The 20070-nt window shown below is 42.4% G+C and overlaps 1 protein-coding gene across 3 annotated transcripts in view; it reads left to right on the forward strand.

Moving 5' to 3' along the window:
• Positions 1-20070, forward strand: part of vac14 (vac14 homolog (S. cerevisiae)) — a 214195-nt gene that overhangs the window by 57686 nt on the left and 136439 nt on the right. For all 3 annotated transcript variants that reach the window (XM_055648696.1, XM_055648698.1, XM_055648697.1), the window contains exon 13: positions 1587-1652. In XM_055648696.1, coding sequence (XP_055504671.1) covers positions 1587-1652 — 66 coding nt within the window. The remainder of the gene's footprint in view (positions 1-1586; positions 1653-20070) is intronic.

The raw sequence follows: 20070 nt of genomic DNA on the forward strand, positions 1-20070 counted from the left end.
AGAGCGTTCCAGGTAATATAATTATTTTGTGCCGTTAGAGGTACTGTCTTTTGAGCCTTTAAACCAATGCTCTTGTGCGACGGTAAAAAATATATCACTTTGTTGTTTTGACAGGTATAGAGGTTAAAAATTGACATTCCTTCATCAACAAGCTTTTGGTATGCTAGCCTTTATAAATCAGAGCATTGAGTATAGAAGCTGGGATGTAATGTTAAAATTGTACAAGGCATTGGTTAGACCAAATCTGGAGTATGGTGTACAATTTTGGTCGCCCAATTATAGGAAGGATGTCAACAAAATAGAGAGAGTACAGAGGAGATTTACTAGAATGTTGCCTGGGTTTCAACAACTAAGTTACAGATATAGGTTGAATAAGTTAGGTCTTTATTCTCTGGAGCGCAGAAGGTTAAGGGGGGACCTGATAGAGGTCTTTAAAATGATGAGAGGGATAGACAGAGTTGATGTGGACAAGCTTTTCCCTTTGAGAATAGGGAAGATTCAAACAAGAGGACATGACTTCAGAATCAAGGGACAGAAGTTTAGGGGTAATATGAGGGGGAACTTCTTTACTCAGAGAGTGGTAGCGGTGTGGAATGAGCTTCCAGTGGAAGTGGTGGAGGCAGGTTCATTGGTATCATTTAAAAATAAATTGGATAGGCATATGGATGAGAAGGGAATGGAGGGTTATGGTATGAGTGCAGGCAGGTGGGACTAAGGGGGGGAAAAAAAAAAAAAATTTGTTCGGCACGGACTTGTAGGGCCGAGATGGCCTGTTTCCGTGTTGTAATTGTTATATGGTTAACAATGTTAAAATAGCTTATCTGATCGTCAACTAATCGCTGTATATAAGATCTTACTTTTTTGGATTAAAACATTAATTTCAGAGTTGTTAATGGGTATTTTGGGACCTCCTGAAAGTGTCAAACAGTTCATTCTTTCTAATTATGGATAATATAAAGAAATGCACGAATCTAGCAATTTCAACATGTATTGCGCATGAAAACTCTGAAAGATGCAGAGAGCATTCGTATGAGGTAGAAATATAGTAATGGTATAGTAATATAGTGGGTATGCACAACATTTCTCACAACAGCATTTTCTTGGTTTCAACTACATAAAGCCATTGGGCTTGACATTCTGTCAGCACCGAGAAGTCCACGTAATGGGAGTGTTACTACTTCTTCCTGCAAGTGACAAATTTGTAGCATTTTCAGATAATTGGATCTATCTTTTTTACCAAACATGTCCTAGTGCTCCCTGGACAAAAGACAACCTGGGACAACATTCCATACTCCAGATATTGGTCCCTCTCTTTCACCCTATTTCCATGCCATTGCCACCACTCGCCTTCACCTGCATTTTCCCTTCACTGCCCCGCTGTAACTGTAAAACGTTCAGGATGCACTGGTAAAATGAAATAGTTGTACAACCACTGCTCCCTGCAACTGGAATATGGTACTGTGTTCATAAGACTGTTTGAGTCTGAGCATTTGATGAAGTCAACATAGCTTAACCTTGGCTGGAGCGAAAACTGTATTATGTTTTTGTTGAGGAAAGGAAGTGACACACCTCTCTCTGCATTACAGATGTTTTGGCACACAGACAGCCTGTTTCCCATGTTACTGAAGACCCTTTCTGATGAGTCGGATGAGGTGAGTAGTATCTTGGCACACTGAGTATGTGAAAAGGTCTACCGTGCCTGCCGACATTGATGTTAGTCCCCATTAGTTTTATGTTGTTATGTATCGTTCCAAAGTCTGAGCTGTATTGTTCATTAATCCTTTCTAGCAGAGGTCATGTGATCTAAAGATTAATAGAGACTAGATGCCGTATTGTGCTTAGCATTGTGCTACAATATCAAACAAAATCAGTCGGTCACACAAAATAGACTGATAATCATCATTTTTTGTGCTTGAAGTTTGAATTATTCAACAATTTTAATCAAGCAAAAAAAAAATAAAAGTAGATCATTAACATTTGAAATCAAAATCTGAGATTTCTCTTTGGGGACATTGGCTTCAGAAAAAAATATAAAATAGTCACTAGAAGGGAAACAAGCCAGAAAGGTTTGTGTTTCTGCAGTGTATAATACATAATGTTGAACACATCTCTGGTTTGAAACATTTTTCAGTCATTAGGCATTGATTTATGGTGGGGTGATCTAAAATTCAAGATATTATTAAACAAATTTTATTTTAAACATTTAAAGAATTCTGAAAGCAATTAGTCTTACTTTCAAATATTGTCATTATTTACAACTGGAAAGTTAAAATGTTATGCAACTGTAAAGCATGATTCCCACTGGCAAATCTGCAGGCAACTCAGTTTGTATTGAAGATGCAAACCCTGGCAGGTTTCCAGATTACTGCAGCAATTTAATTTATGGGCATCAGATTATCCGGGGTAATGAAGAGGAGTGTCTCCATTGGTAATTCAAAAACTCAACGCAAAACAGATTAAATGCTCTGAACGTATAATGCACTATTCAAAATAATGTCATGTTTAGTTGGATCATTGTTTGATTTGTCTTTTTTCTAGCAGTCATCCATAGCTCTTGAAGAAATAGATTTTCCTTTAAACTGCAGCATGTTGTTCGACATAATCAAGCAGTGTTCAGTGCACAGAGAAGCGTATGCTCTGTAATCAGGTCTTCCTTCTCCCCTTTATGTTTACTTGTCATGTCAGCAAACACACAGTAGTTTATTTTCTATGTCTTGTCTTGAATTTATGTTTTGTGTGTTGACTGAGTCTGTGCCTGTGATGCTGCCTCCAGCAAGATTTTCATTGTATCTGTACCTCACTGTACATGTGCAAGTTTCAATAAAACCACTTCAAATTATTCATTCAAGATCATGGCAATCAATGTCCTCAACATTTTCACTGCTATCTATTCAATGTTCAGATTCTGCTTGACCCATTGCTGCCAATTCCTCATTGTACAAGCCGGGATAAAAACTTTCTTCTGGAACGGTTTTGTTCTCTGGGCCACTCAACATGATTGGTCTACACACTGGCTCCTCAAAAGAGTCAGCATTTTGCAACAAGATTTCTGACTATACCTCTCACTATTACGCTTTTGTAGCAGAGAAACAAATAAAGGAGTGCGTCATTCAGTCCTTTGAGCTTGCTAGGCCATTTAATTACATCATGGTTGACTATCTTTGTCAATACCACATTCCCCCTCTCTTCCTCTCTCCCATTGAGCAAAAGGTACAAAAGCTGGAAAACATACTGCCAGATTCAAGAACAGCTTCTTTGCCGCAGTTTTGATTCCTGAATGGACCTCTCTTATGTTATGGGTAAATTCCTGATCTCCCAATCTACCTTTTTGTCATCCTTCCACTTTTTTAATGTGCCCTTTCTCTATAGCTGTAACACTATATTCTTCACTCCATTTTCTTATTGCACGACCTGTTATACTTATGTGTGTTTTGATTATGTGTATATATATATATATATGGTATAATTGAACTCCAGTATTTTGTCCTGTTTTTATACTTCACAGCTATGGATTTTTTTTTTGTATTTATCCTGGGTGCACCTCCCTCCCAGCTTTCTTCCCATTCCCCCCACCGCACCCCACTACAATTAGTCTGAAGAAGGGTGCGAAGTTGAAACATCACCTATCTATGTTCTCCAGATATGTTGCCTTCTTCATCTTGCGTATGGCGTGCACAGCCTAAAGTTGTAGGATAACTTGTTCTATTTGATTGCGCACGCTGGGTTGATTGCATTCGTCGAAACAGGGCGGACCACGTGAAGGTTGCAATCTCCCACCCCAAATGTTGCCTGACCTGAGTTTCAACATTTTGTCTCTATTTGTACACCAGCATCTGCAGTTATAGTCATACAGCACGAAAGTAGGCCCTTTTGCCCAATTTGCTTATTCCGAGCAAGCTGCTTCCTGCACCTGCCCACATTTGGCCCATATTCCTTGAAACCATTCCTATCCATGTACCTGTCAAAACATCTTATAAATGTTATTATAGTACTGCCTCAGCTACTGCCTCTGGTCACTTGCTCTATATACCCATCACCCTCTATGGAAACAATTGTTCCTCAGTTTATTTCTTTAAACTTGTGTTCCCTGATTCTTGATTGCCCAACTCTTAGTGAAAGACTCTGTTCATTCACCCAATATATTCCCCCCCTCATAATTTTATACAACTCTATAAGATCAACCCTCAGCCTCCTGCACTCCAAAGAATAAAGGCCTAGCCTGCCCAACCTCTCCCTATAGCTCAGGCTTTCAAATCCTGGCGCCATCCATATATACTTTGAGTTAAACAAAAGTGCTAAATTTGCCTTCCATTTCCAGTGCATCAAATGAAACTTATAGTCTGTTCAGACACCAGAATTATTTTTGTCACTCTGTTAATTGATCCTCTAAATTTGGTTTCTGAGGTTAATTTTCTTAGTTAATTTTCTCTTCGACTCACCATTTGAAGAAGAGGTAATCATGCCTTTGCCTCTTTAAATCAGAATGCTCTGCTCACCAGTTCAATTTTCTGCTGAGTGCGGAGTGCTCAGTTTCTCAAGCACGTCAAGATTCCTTTTAATGGTGAAAATTGCAGGTTTCGGTTTGCAGATGTGTTTACAGTGCATTATTCTACCTTAGGGACATTACTGCTGTGTAAATACTATAAGGTTTTAATTATCATTCTAACTGCAGTTATGTATGTTCAAGAATTGAGCTTCCCTACAGGTGGTCTTTCTAAATCTGAAGGAGTACATTTTTCCAGTAGATGTTGTGAGCTTTTGTAGATCATTCCCATAAGATGTTTAATCATGAGTTGACTATGTTGAGCACCTTTACCTCAGTGAAACATCTAAAGCAATTCATGGGAGTGCAGTCAGGTAAAACATACCACTGAGCCTCATAAAGGGATATTAGGACGAGGTGTCCAGGTTTAAAAGGAGTGGCTAAGAGGATAAAGGATAGAAAAACCAAGCTTGTACTAGTCTGGGAAGCCCATGGTATGGCCACGGGTGGCTGAGCAAGGGAAGTTGGGACGCACAGGAGGATTGCGCCCGTAGGATTGATCTAAGTGGAAGATATTAAAGAAATGGGAGGGGTCTAAAACAAAGATGAGAATATTAAAATTGATCAGTCCCATACAATTCGATATTTATTCCTCAACCAACCATGAGAACAAGTTTACACTGCTTGTTTGTTTTTGTCATGGGCGGAAAGTCAGGGTGGTTGTGCAGAAAGCTTGTTCATGCATTTGGAACTTGCTAGAATTGTACTCTCTCAGACCTTTCAAAGAGGATATGGACAGGCATTGAGTTGGAATTTTGTAGTGATAGAGGAAAGAACAGAAAGGGGTAGCCTGGATTGTTCTGCGGAGGGCTGGTATGAATCCAGTGGGCCAAATTGTCTCATTTGATGTGATCTTTCTCGTGCAGACAGTAGCTGCTTACCCATGGAATTGAGTTGATCATCTCAGAGATGAGATTGTTACATAAATCTTTAATTGATAAAGTAAAAAATTGCATTAGCTAAAGATTACCAGCCATGTACTCTGCCTGAGTTAAATATTACGATACTAGAAGCTTCAACTGTTCTCTTGTGAAATCTGGGTCATCACAAAGAAAGTTTTATCATTCATAATTTAAGTGTAGCTGTTTCTGTATCATGCAGTCGTCTCCAGGCATTTTGCCTAGCCTAGTAATGGCATTTAGACTATATTTGCTGGCTAGTTACATTTTTTATAATTTTTCACTGACTTTTTGATTTTTTGAATATACTCAGAATTTGAAGCATGAGAAAGCTATGGGATAGTCTATAATTACAGGGCATCTGGTATGGAAGCTGTAGCCCTGGCCACCAGGTTAAAGAGGTAGAGTATGAAGGCAAGATCCCACTCCTCCTCTGGAGTGAGGATGACCTGTGGATAGTGAAATAGTGAGTCAAGCTGCAGATCTCAGGTCCAGCGACGCGGATTCAATCCTGACCCTGGGTGCTGACAGTGTGGAGTTTGCAGGATCTCCTTGTGACCGAGTGTTTTCCTCCAGATGTTCTGGTTTCCTCCCACGTCCCAAAGTCGATGTGTTGGAAGGTTAATTGTTCATTATAAATTGTTCTCAGATTGTAGGATCTGCGGAGGAGGAAGTTGCTGGGAATGTGGGGGGGATTAAAATATTAGTGTAGGATTGGTGTAACTGGATGCTTGATGCAGAGTGATAAATCAGTGGACTGAAAGGGCCTGTTTTAGTGTTGGATGTTTCTATCACTTGTTTCCAATTAGGTTTTATGGGTTTAAGAAGGAACGGCAGATGCTGAAAAATTGAAGGTACACAAAAAAGCAGGAGTAACTCAGCGGGTGCAGCAGCATCTATGGATCAAAGGAAATAGGCAACGTTTCGTGCCGAAACCCTTGAAGGTTTCTCCAGCTTTTTTGTGTACCTTAGGTTTTATGGGTGCTGAGGTAGCTGATCAGCTCAATGTGGGACTGCAGATTCTTCCACAGACAGGGTTGGAAGTGCCTGACCGGGTAGGCAGACCGTTAGTTTTATAAGATGATGCTCTCCTTTTGCCACTTATGCAGGCGTTCTGTGTGACTCAAGGCATGGCCTCTTGGCATGGCCTCTTCCCAAACCCCCTCCTCCGCTTTGAGCAGTCATGGGCCATGGAATCCCAGGAGTTGCATTTCTTCGTGGAGACTTTCAGTTAAATGGAGTGAGCGAGGATGTGCTTACTATTTAGCTGATTAGGTGACTGTCCCATTTCCAAAGTGACTTTATTCCTTGTGTGTTGCATGCCACTCAAATGAGTGTATTGACATGACAAGTGGGCAAAGTTCAGAATCCTTTTAAACAAAAATTGGATTTGCTGCACAAAAATGAGCCGTTTGAACTGTGCTCTGGGCTCGACTTTAAGCTGCAGGAGCACGCCCATCCATTCCTTATTCTAATCCTATCAGCAAGTGATTCATTCCTTTCTGCCCATTTACTTATCTGGCTCTCTCGTGAATCCATCGCTTATGACTTGCCTCAACTGCTGAATGGCAAAACCAAATACCATTACCCACGCAGCAAGGAATTATCTTCATTCCAAATGAAAATTTTCAGATCATTTTGCACTTACAATGCCTAGTTTAAAATCCTTTCTTTGAGTTGAAATACCTTTAAACCCCTTCAAAAATGTAGCTGTCCCTGGCTGCTGGTTTCAACTGTGCCTCAGGGAAACAAAATGAGCAACAGAAATTGCAAATAATTGATCGTGGGAGTATGTATAATCTTCATAAAGCACACTTGAATAATTATCAGGTAAAACTGCAAGACTTTAAAGCTCGATTAGTGGATGCAGGCCGTATGCTTCTGTGTGATGGGCTCATCTGGATGGATTTATTCAAAATGCCTTGAAATGTTTTGACAGAAACGCTATGCTGAATGTCTGACTTCTGAGGCTGGCAGATGAAGGCTGTTTAAAAAAGCTATTTTTCTCCCTTTTTTCTCGCTTTTAAATTATTTTGCAGCTCTTATCACCGATGATGAATTGGACTCCTTTTGAAGTTGGGTTAATCCCTGACAGCATGTTGAAGGATTAGACATACAAGGCTCTTCATTATGCTGATAATCTAAATCAAACCATGAATTAGTTTCTACTCACCCCTCTGAAACTCTCCCTTCTGCCTTTGCCAATTTAGTTAACATGTGGAGCCTATATCCAGATCTAAAGTATAATGGCCATTTCATGGACATTGCCAATCTTTCAACACCCCTGCCCTCCCTGCACAACACCAACCTCCCCAAAGAGACCAAATTCTTCACTTTCATCCTTTGATTTTTGCTATTGACGGAAGAGCAGCTTAGCTGTGCCAGTTCCCTGTAACTGGAAAGTATTCCTAGCTAGCATTCAAAGAAAGTCACAACGACCTTCAAGTGCCAGATTTGACTCTGGCACAATGAGGTTTCTGATCTTTTGACTGTTTGGTTGCAGTTACATTGTAATACAAATTACGGAAATCTACCAGTAAGCTACATTGAACTTGTTAGCTCCTGGAAGAGATGGTTTCAATCTAGTCTCCTAAATAAACTTTTTGTTCCATTTATCACTTCAATTGAGGCATTAAGTTTGGTATGAGCATGTCCTTGATTAGTTTAGTTTATTACTATTGTCACATGTACCAAGGTACAGAGAAAAGGTTTTTGTAGCTTGCTATCCACTCAACTGACTGTACAAGAGTATACACGATTACAATTAATCTGTCCACAGTGTATAGATACAGAATTAAGGGTATAAGATTTAGTGCAAGATAAAGTCCGATTGAATATAGTTCAAAGGTCTCCAATGTGGTCGATGAGAAGTCAGGACAGCACTGTAGCTGATGAGAGGATGGTTCAGTGGCCTGGTTACAGCTGGGAAGAAACTGTTCTTGAGTCTGAATGTATATATTTTTAAAGTTCTGTACCTCTCGCCAGATGGGAGAAGTGGGAGTGACCGGGTGAGACTGGTCCTTGAAGGAGCGTGAAGTATAGACTAGACCAAGTGCAGACCCGTTGGGTCTGCTCCCCCAACGCAGCTGTTCCCTACCCGTAGCCCCCACGGGAGACGTGGTCCTCCAACTCAAGCGGCTCAGGAATCAGCAGTGCGGCTGTTTTTAAATGGCGTCTTTGAGGCGAGATGAGGGCGCCAGCAGGCGTTATGGTCACTGGCCAGCAGGAGGCGACAAAATGAGTGAGTGGGGGGGAGAGAAGGATTTTATTAAAAATGTGTACGACGAAATTTAACGAGGAGTGGACACTTGGAATGATAAGTGAAATCTCTACCGAAATGGGAAAAATCAGGGCTGCTTCTATGGGTGAGAAGGCAGTTTATTTTTGAAATATTGGGGGGGGGGGGGGAGAAGGATTTGATTAAAAATGTGTGCATAAACACGAAGAAATGTAATCAGGAGTGGATACTTTGAAAGAAAAGTGAAATCCCTACCAAAGTGGAAAAGATCTCGGCGATTGTGCGTCTGGATTCGGCGTGGCAAGGAATCAAAGGAAGAAAGGCAGCTGGCAGCCGTACATGTAAATGGATCCATTCCGATTGGACATCTGCGAGCATTGGGCATCGTGACATCACACGATGGAACAAATCAAAAGGCAGAAAGGCAGCCGGATGGACGCCAGGCGGCAGCCACACAGTTTTAATATATAATAGATAGATAGCGTCAATGGAAAGGAGGTTGGCTTGTGTGATGGTCTGGGCTACGTCCAAAACTCTCTGCAATTTCTTGCTGTCTTGGATGGAGCTGTTCCCAAACCACGCTGTGATGCATCCTGATAAAATGCTTTCAATGACGCATCTGTACAAGTTTAGTTTAATTTAGAGATGCAGCATGGAAACAGGCCTTTTGGCACACCGAGTCCGCACCGACCAGCGATCCTCGCACATTAACACTATCCGACACAGACCAGGGACAATTTACAATACACCAAGCCAATTAACCTACAAACCTATACGGCTTTGGAATGTGTGAGGAAACTGAACATCTCGGAGAAAACCCACGCTGTACACCTAACTCTGTACAGACAGCACCCGTAGTTAAGATCGAACCCAGGCCTCTGGGGCTGTAAGGCAGCAACTCTACCGCGGCACCACCGTGCATGTTGGTGCGGGTAGTTGGAACATGCGGAACGTCCTTCGAAGGAGGTACAGCCATTGGTGTGCTTTCCTGGCCATTGCTTCGATGTGCTGGTCCAGGACAATTTGCTGCCGATATTTATTCCTAAGAACGTGAAGCTTTCGACCTTCTATACTTCGGCGCCATCAATGTAGACTGGTGTGTGTGTACACTGCTTTGTTCCTGAATCAATCACAATCTCCATTGTCTTGCTGACATTGAGGGAGAGGGGACTGGAACACATGCTCTTTTTTGTTGATTCTGAGGGTTGATGTGTTCTGGGTTGATAGAAAATAGATGCAGGAGTAGGCTATTCGGCCCTTCGAGCCAGCACCACTATTCAATATAACCATGGCTGATCATTAAACTCAGTACCCCATTCCTGCATTTTCCCCGTATCCCTTGATTCCGTTAGCCCTAAGAGCTATATCTAACTCTCTCTTAAATACATCCAGTGAATTGGCCTCCACTGCCTTCTGTGGCAGAGAATTCCACAGATTCACAACTCTCTGGGTGAAAAGGTTTTTCCGCATCCCTGTCCTAATTGTGCTACCCCTTATTCGTAAACAATGATCCCTGGTTCTGGATCCCGCAACATCGGGAACATTTTTCCTGCATCTAGTTCAATCCTTTAAGAATTTTATATAGTTCTATAAGCTGAGGATGTAGAAAATAGACATTTTCATTCCATTTTGCATCCACTCCCTACACAGGGGCAATCTACAGAGGCTAATTAACCCCCAACTGTGGGATATGGGAGGAAATCAGAGTAAATCTACGCAGTTACGAGTAGAATTCGCAAACTCCACACAGAGAGCACTCGAGGTTAGGATTGTAAAACATTTTAGACTGAGTTTTTCTTGTAAAGTTCCTTAAGCTGAATAGCCTTTGTACAGCTAAATTTTAGGTGAATTGTTACACCAGAACAGACAGGAAATCAGGGTTTTTGAACAGACTTTAAAAAAAAGAACGGCACGATGGCAGCGTCACGGGCTACATTGGAAACCGTGGCACTTTTGACAAGAGTAGAGAGCCGTTCAGCTCCTATATGGAGAGAGCAAACCTGTTTGCAAACAACATCATGAAAATTTGTGGTGAAGGAGAGATGGTGACTGAAGCAAATAAGGCCGTTTGCGAACGCATGAAAGCGATTCTGCTCACAGAGATCGGTCCTGAAGTGTACGGCACACTCGTGAATCTCCTTGCACCCATAAAGGCAAAAGACGTGCCATTTAATGACATTATAAAGAAAGTTGGGGGAGCACTTCAACCCAAAGCCTTTGGAAATTGCAGAAAGCTATAAATTTGGCACTGGAAACCAGAAGCAGAATGAGACAATCAATGAGTACATAGTTGCCTTGAAAAACGTAACTTTGCACTGTAACTTTGGAACCTTTCTCGGACGCGCACTACACAACAGATTTGTTTGTGGTCTAGTGGATGAACGAATTCAGTCCAAACTCATGAACACTCCAGATCTTACATTCGAGAAAGCATGCAAGATTGCTACCACAATGGAGATGGCATCAAAGAATGCTCGCGAGTTTCATCCACCATGGACTGCAGTGGCCGTTTACAGTCACAAGGCAGTGCCTATGGCCAAACCAAGAGGCGCTAAACCAAAACCAAAACCAACGTATGGCGGGGAGCTGGGTTCAGCCAGTTGTTATCGTTGCAACGGTAATCACTCATCCCAATTTTGTCAGTTCATAATGGCCAAGTGCCAGAAGAAAGGCCATATCGCCTCAGCAATGTCGGGCCAAGCTTAAAACAGGAAACCAACAATCTGCGGGAATCAAGCGACAACACCAGAGAAACAAAGTTCCCACAGATACCATTGTTTGAGAGTAAGGTCAAGCTGAGAACCTACTTGGGCAACGTTTTGGAGACATGTGGACAAATGAACTGTAAAGTTCAGCATAATGGTCAGTCAGTAACACTGCCCATCATAGTGGCCAGCTACAGAAATAAACCAACCCTCCTTGGAAAGGACTGGCTGAGTAGAATAGGCTGGAAGAACATTTTCAGCGTTGATTTGTCCAAATCACATCTTGAAAGCATCATAAGCAAATATGCAGACAGTTAAACGGGAATAGCAGGGTACTCTGCACACATTCCACTTAAGCAAGATGTTTGTATAGCTTCATCTTTGTCACCTTCTTAAAGCACATTAGAGACATTGCAAGGGCTGTCCATCCATTTTTTCCGGCTGCCCAAGGGTGTGGAGAGATGGTGAGCTGGGTTCACATCAGGTTCAGGAGTGTACTCCTGTATAATGTAACATGCAACGACTCTACCTTATTTGTCAGGACCAGCAACTGTCAACTGCTCATCCCTTCCGCGTTATGTTTGGTGGAGAGGGCGTAGTGCAATGCCAATTTGCTTTGTAAAATGCCAAAAATGCTTAATTTTACAAAACAGGCATCCACTGGAGGGTGCCTATATTCCTTGTGCAACCAACATTTCTACAAGCTTTTGTTTAAGGAGGTGACATTGGTATAGGTAAAATGTTGGCTGACCAACAGGTAATGGAGAGTGGGCATGAACAGATCTTTCTCTGACTGGCAGGGTGTCGCGGATTATGTACCATGGGAGTTATAGCCACAGAGCTATGCAGTATGGAAACAGGCCCTTCGGCCCACATTGACCATGCTTATCAAGTTGGCACTCTGGGTGAGTCCTATTTGCCTGCATTTGACCCTTACCCATCTAAATTCTTCCTTTCCACATATCTGATCAAATGTCTTTTGAAAGTAGCAATTGTATTAGGTTCCCCTGGCAGCTCATGCCAGATATGGCCTGCCCTCGGAGTGAAAAGGTTGCCCTGAGATTGCCTCTTCAATCCTTCCCCTCTCACCTTAAGCCTTTGCGTGCTAGATTTAGCATCCTCTACCATGGGAAAAAGATTGAGGATGTTCACTTTATCTATGCTCTCATGGTCTTCTCCACCTCAATAATGTTCCTGGTTAAATGAATGGGCAAAGATCTGCCAAACGGAGTAGCATGTGGAAAAATGTAAAATCGCCTATTTTTATAGGGAAAATAAAAAGCATCTAAATGGTGAAAGATTACAGAGTTCAGAGATGCAGAGGGATCTGGATGCCCTAGTTCATGATTCACAAAAGTTTAGGAAAGCTAACAGCATGATGCTGGTTTGAGCGAGGGGAAAGGACTATGACGAGTGAGGTAATGCATCGATTATATTGGGGAGACCTCATTTGGAGTTTAGTCATTAAATTAAGGGTGTTAATGCATTGGAAGTAGTTTAAAGAAGGTTTATTAGACTAACAGCTGAAATGGCGGGATTTATGAGAAAAAATTAGGCTTGTGTTCACAGGAATTGAGAAGAATGAAGGGGTACATAATTGAAACCGAGTTATTTAGGGGTCTTGATTGCATGAATATGGCAAGGGTATTTCCTCTTGTGGAAAACCTAGAATTAGAATTAGATTCCTTTTTTGTCATTCAGACCTTTCGGTCTGAACGAAATTAATGAACCAGGTAAAATTATTAATTTTATGATGTGGTGGATCAAGGAGGAAGCATTGCCTCTTCTGGAAATGTACCCCTGAAAAGGAAGGGACGTCCAAGCTGGTTTACTTGAAGCAGTAATATATCGCAAGCTTCTGGATCTTTATAATGCATCCCCTTGCTGAGACGACAGATCATGGAGGCAATTCATCATGGGTTTATTGCAGTAAGGAGTCAGAGTAAATACATTAGGATGCATTTAGCTGAAGTGTACATAACCTTCACTTCATTAGCTACAATGATCCATTTTTAGTGATCCATTTCATTTGTGCTTTATAACAGCTGCATTTATCTTCCAGACTTGACATGGTTCTATGGTGACACAATTAATGCAGTGTCTGAATACCAGTGATCTGTTGTGACTGAATAATCAAAGTGCCTTTCACACTTTTTGTTAAAAGCCTTTTGTGTTTGTTTATACTATTGATAACATTCAGTTTACCAAGTCAAAATGAGTTAATTTAAACTAGTAATTGATATCTTTTCTGCGCAATGCGATACTTAAAAATCAATACATCTGTAAGCGCATTACTTGACCTGTATTCATCATTTACTTGATTACGCTAAGGCAACATACAATATGTTGAATCTGTGGTGATAAATCTGGAATTTATTGCCACAGAAGTCTATGGTGGTCAATTGATATTTTTAAGCCAGAGATAGATAGATTCTCGATTAGTATGGGTGTCAGGGGTTATGGGAAGAAGGCAGAATGAGGTTGAGGGAAAGATAGATCAATCTTAATTGAATGGCGGAGAAAACGTGATGGGCCAAATGGCCTAATTCTGCTCCTATCACTTATGAACATGAATAAGAGATTGGTTGGTCAACTGTTGGCTGAGGTGGACATTGAATGTTATGTGAAAGACCTGTGTCAGACTGATAGGATTTTCAAGAGTTTACATGTTGAGAAAGTAGAGCTAGCCTTACCATTGCTTTATTTTTAAAAGACAAAATCTAAGATGGCTTATCATGAAATATTGATTACCGGCAAATTAAATTGTGTATGACCAGGCTTGGCTCCAGTCCACTTCAGCTGATAAAGTATGAAATAAAGTGCCACTTAAGTATTATGTTTTCTGGGGCTTTCTAAAGCATGATTAATGAAATTCAATTTCCTGTCATGTCCAAATTTCCACACTAAAGGGAGGTGCTGACACAGACTGTTAATGCACAGGTCTTCAATACCATTTGCACTAGAGATTGAAGTTCACCAGTCATAAGTTGGAATTGCTGCCCTATTGAAATGGGGCTTTGGCCCAGGAGAAAGTGACATATGCAGGTGCAGCAGGCAGTAAAGAAAGTGAATGGTATGTTAGCTTTCATTGCAAAAGGATTTGAGTATAGGAGCAGGGAGGTTCTACTGCAGTTGTACAGGGTCTTGGTGAGCCCACACATGGAGTATTGCGTACAGTTTTGGTCTCCAAATCTGAGGAAGGACATTATTGCCATAGAGGAAGTGCAGAGACGGTTCACCAGACTGATTCCTGGGATGTCAGGACTGTTTTATGAATAAAGACTGGATAGACTTGGTTTATACTCTCTAGTAATTAGGAGATTGAGAGGGGATCTTATAGAAACTTACAAAATTCTTAGGGGGTTGGACAGGCTAGATGCAGGAAGATGTTCCCGATGTTAGGGAAGTCCAGGACAAGGGGTCACAGCTTAAGGATAAGGGGGAAATCCTTTAAAACCGAGATGAGAAGAACTTTTTTCACACAGAGAGTGGTGAATCTCTGGAACTCTCTGCCACAGAGGGTAGTTGAGGCCAGTTCATTGGCATATTTAAGAGGGAGTTAGATGTGGCTAAGGGGATCAGGGGGTATGGAGAGAAGGCAGGTACGGGATACTGAGTTGGATGATCAGCCATGATCATATTGAATGGCGGTGCAGGCTCGAAGGGCCGAATGGCCTACTCCTGCACCTAATTTCTATGTTTCTATATGACACACTGAAGCATTTGCCTGGGCAATCCACTCAGGTTAACTCATTTACTGTTTAAGAAGGAACTGCAGATGCTGGAAAATTGCAGGTAGACAAAAGTGCTGGAGAAACTCAGTGGGTGTGGTAGCATCTATGCACCGAAGGAAATAGGCAGCGTTTCGGGCCAAAACCCTTCTTCAGACTGATGTGGGGGGGGAGCGGGAAGTAGAAAGGAAGAGGAGGAGCCAGAGGGCTGAGGGAGAGCTGAGAAGGGGAGGAGACAATAAGGGCTACCGGAGATTGGAGAAGTTCATGCCGCTGGGGTATAAACCAAAGATCTTAGATCTTTGGTATAAACTGCCCAAGCTCCTCCTCCTCTTCCTTTCTTCTTCCCGCCCCCACCCTACATTAGTCTGAAGAAGGGTTTCGGCCTGAAACGTTGCCTATTTCCTTCGCTCCATAGATGATGCCGCACCCGCTGAGTTTCTCCAGAAAAAGTGGAGGAAAAATAACATTGAGGGTTTAAGCATGCTTAATGGGGAATCCTTGGTTTTAACACGATGCTTACTGTGGAGCTCCCTATCTATTGGAAAGATCTAAACCAATGGATCGGATTTATTTAACTGAAAGAAAGATGAAAGGTACAGAGGAAGTGTTGCTCTGATTTAGACAAATTGGAAAGATGCTTATGTAACATAAGGGCTAATGTAAGCCATGAATATCCCATTTCGTTTTGGAAGTACTTGAGAGCAATCCCCAAGCATCTGGCCACCATCCAAATTGACCTTCATTCAGAAAGATGCCATCTTTGATTTAGCCACACTTGTTCCTCAGCTCCAATGTGATGCTCTACTGGTAGTGAAAATTGCATCAGTGAGAGTGTGATCTTTCTTTTATATAGTACCATATACTACATTCAGACGACTCAAAGGTTTTGCACCTTTCAATATGTTATCACTACAAATCCTGGCAGATGTTTTTCAGAAGATCCCTCAATTATGAGACTAACATCTAGTTACTTGTCTTAATTGTATTGGTTGTGGGTCAAGTGTTTGTTGGAACACTGGGAATAGCATTATTTTCTTTTGAATGGTCATCCCTGAGCTTAAAGCTCGTGGGGATGGTGGGTTTGTTTACAACCCAATTTTAACTCCAGTCCAAACAATATCTCACAGGTTGGGTGGTGATCAGAATCAGAAAGCCTTGTTGAACTATCTGCAGTTGACAGTGCAGTTCAAGTTGTGCAAGGTACCTTTCTGATGTTTGTTCTTATATGATTCCCTTCAACATTTTTTTGCATCCACTCCCTACACAGGGGCAATCTACAGAGGCTAATTAACCCACAAACCCCTACTGTGGGTTATGGGAGGAAACCGGAGGAAATCCACGCAGTTACGAGTAGAATATGCAAACTCCACACAGACAGCACCCGAGGTCAGGGTTGAGCCTGAGTCTCTGGCTCTGTGAGACCTGCTGTGTAACTGTGCCACCCAACTTGACAACTGGCCTATTGTCTTAGAGGTCTTGCAGTAAGATAGCGCTCCATTTTACAAGGAAAGTGGACCACAAAGGTTTGAGGAGTCTGGTATAGAAACATAGGAAATAGGTGCAGGAGTAGACCATTTGGCCCTTCGAACCAGCACCGCCATTCAACATGATAATTGCTGATCATCCTACATCAGTACCCCGTTCCTGCTTTCTCCTCATATCCCTTGATTCCATTTGCTGGAAATTAGAATGTGAACCAGGCAGCCTGGTGTCAAATGTTGTGAAATTGTTATATTTGGCCGGAATGACAAACCTTTTGGTAGCAACTGCAAAAGCATGTAATTCATAGAGCCCATTAATGGATCACAAATCGTCCAAAGAAGAGGATATTAATGTACTGCATTGTCCGCCTTGGAGGGTGAGAAAGAAAAGTGAGGGGCTGTAGCCGGGAGCGGACGGGGCCAGTGGCGGAAATCACTGTCAAAACATGGGGGGGACACAATTTATTGGCGGCTGCGCGTACACACACTCGCGAGATATCGGAAGGCTTCGGCCATGGGCCCTGTGGACGGTAACATCGGGAACTGACCTGGTTGGTGACCGACTCCGATCTCCAGCAACAGCAGCTTCGTACACCCCGAATCGTTTGCTGGGTTTCATCACCCGGCGCGGCTTAAAACCGGCCGCGGGATCTTCCATCCCCCGGCGGGGGCTTCAACATCGGGAGCCTCGATCGCCTCGTCGCAACAATTTGACCGCGGAGCGATGGAAGATCTCGCCAATGGGCCGATTCAAACTCCACTCTACGATCTTAGCTCCACCAGGACGTCTCCCTCCTCCAATCACTGCGCTCTATCCTCAGTCCCACCCCCCTACTTACGCCTTTCACCGACACCTCCCTCCTCCAATCACGGCGCTGAATCATCATGTCCCCCCTCCCCCCCCCCCCACTGCCTGCTGATCGACATCTCTCTCGTCCAATCGGCGCCCTCGAACATCAGTCCCACCCCCACTGTCTCACGGAAAGTGGAGATTTTTAATAGATTTTTTTTTCACCGGATTTAAAATCCAGATTACAAAACATGGGGGGGGATTGTCCCCCACCTCTCAAAACATGGAGGGGACGTGGTCCCTGTCCCCCCCCATGGGCGGGGCAACGTCCATGGTGGAGGGGGGCCAACGACAGGGGGGGGGCAGTATTGGCCGGTGGTTTGGAGGGGAGACAAATCGGTGGCTGATGGGAGGGGAAGGGGCCCTGCAGTGTCCAGGTGCATGTTGTCGTTGGCGGCAAACTGAGGGGGAGAGCTGAAGGCCGGAGGCTGTGGCGCGGGCCATGTCAGCCGGACAATAGAGTAGTTGAGGGTCGAGAGGGTCCTGACATCACCTATCCATGTTCTCCACAGATGCTGACTGACCTGCTGAATTACTCCAGCATTTAGTGTCATGTTGTGTATTAACCATCACCTACAATTCTTTGATTCAACTACAAACAATACCTTACTTGGTGGACAATCAGCAATAACTGACACCACTCCCCCCGTGGTCTGTTATTGCAAGAGGTTTACTGTATTATTTTTTTAATTGTATTTGAGACGATTGCAGAGTTAACAATCATCGGCATAGTGGAGCAGCTGATAGAGAAACTGCCTGACAGCGCAGAGACCTGAGTTCAATCCTGACCCTGGGTGCTGTTTGTGTGGAGTTTGTAAGTTCTCAATGTGACGATGTTGGTTTGCTCTACTTTCTTCCCACATTCACAAAGATGTGTGGGTTTGTAGGCTAATTAGACTCTGTAAATTTCCCCTAGTGTTTAGGGAGTGGATGAGAGAGTTGGATAACATAGAACTAGCGTGAATGGGTGATCAATGGTTGGTGGGCCGAAGTGCCTTTTTCCATGCTATATCTCCAAACAGGGATAATTTATGAGAATGGCCTGATACTGAGCTCATTGATGTAACTCAGCAAGATTCTGTTAAAGTCTGTGAGCAGTAGGTTGTATAGGTCCTTCAATCCAATTGCCCTTGACTGTAGTTTGACTGCTCCAAATCTGCATGTATAATGTTGAATTGTCCTCTTAAAATTCCAATGAGTTATCGGGAGGATCCTTGGGTTATAATTTATGAAATGGTGAAAGTTCATGCACAGTATCGTGAGAATGTAATGTAGCTCGGCATAGCTGTAGCAGTTAAAATATGATATTTGATCCTATCTAGTCTGCTGCAACAGCAATAGAAAAATGAGGGAAATGCTCCGTTTAGATAGCATCTTAGGACAGAGATATTGTCATCATTTCAGGTCGACGACCTCTCATTAGGTTTTTAATCCTTCCAGATGATGGCTGTGGGGAAAGACTAAAGCAAAACCTTGTTAAAGATTTAAAGTTTATACATTTAGTTATTTGGGAAGCCCCAGGATTGAAGCATAGATTGGAAGGTCATGTATGATCGAGGGAATAGATTCTATTTGTGGTTGATTAGCCAGGGCCAAGCCAAGGAAACTGGTATAAAATTAGAAAATATAAACAGATTAAGCTTTTGATTTGACAGGATTCAACTTCACAAATCATCTTCGAACTATTGTTTTGCTGCACACATTGAAAAGGAAGCTGGATGAAAGCCAAGTGTGGAAGGGTTTTTCCTTTACGGGAGGAAGCCAGGGCCAAGTATCTTGTCCTATCAGTTCTAGCAATTTATTAGGGTTGACTCGGGAATTGTAGCAGAATTTCCCAACGTACGAGAGAACATATTTTTCCCCATATGTCTTTTTGTTTACACACTATTAATGTGCTCAACAGATATTAAAATGATTTTAATTTTAAAATGTCTCCAAATTCAAATACAATTTCAGCTGAAGCTTTCTCGGCACAGTGCAATTATTTCTCCAGCAGAATGCAGTTAATTGAGGATAATTGGATCAAGCAAATTTTGTAAAAGTGGTCCATTTTCCTTATGTAAATATGATATCTAATTGTGATTGATGGGGAGATTGCACAGTCATCTGTATTCTCTACAAGGCTGGTAGCGGTCAAGTTGCCGAGTTTTTAATTTAGCAACATAGTGCGTTGACGACCTTGGGGTGGGATTGTTTTGTTGAAATTGATGCTGTTTTGAGATTGCACCACATAGCGATAGAATAGGTTGAATGGGCCAGTTGGTCTTTGCCTATGTTTTTTCATCCATTTGTACTCTGCATAGTGTGGAACATCCTTTAGAAACCTGACCCAATGCCTCCTTCCACGTGACTTAAGCACCATTTGGTGTTTATACTTCATGTTGAAGTTTTTAAATCGGACATTTGTGTTGAAGCTTTATTCGCAGATTGTGAGAACTTGTTATTGCAACCATCCATTACTCTATACACTGCCGTGTGTTCTATGCAAACTAAGTTCAACATCTAAAAGTAACTGGCTTTGTTCAAAGTATGCAGACAACACTTTCATTGGGGTGTTAGGACCCTCAGTCCACTCTGTAGTAAATATGTTGGATATCCTTGAAAGGCTGAGATGGCATTG

This window comes from Leucoraja erinacea, chromosome 17 (genome assembly GCF_028641065.1).
Source record: "Leucoraja erinacea ecotype New England chromosome 17, Leri_hhj_1, whole genome shotgun sequence".
Classification (NCBI taxonomy): Eukaryota; Metazoa; Chordata; class Chondrichthyes; order Rajiformes; family Rajidae; genus Leucoraja; species Leucoraja erinaceus.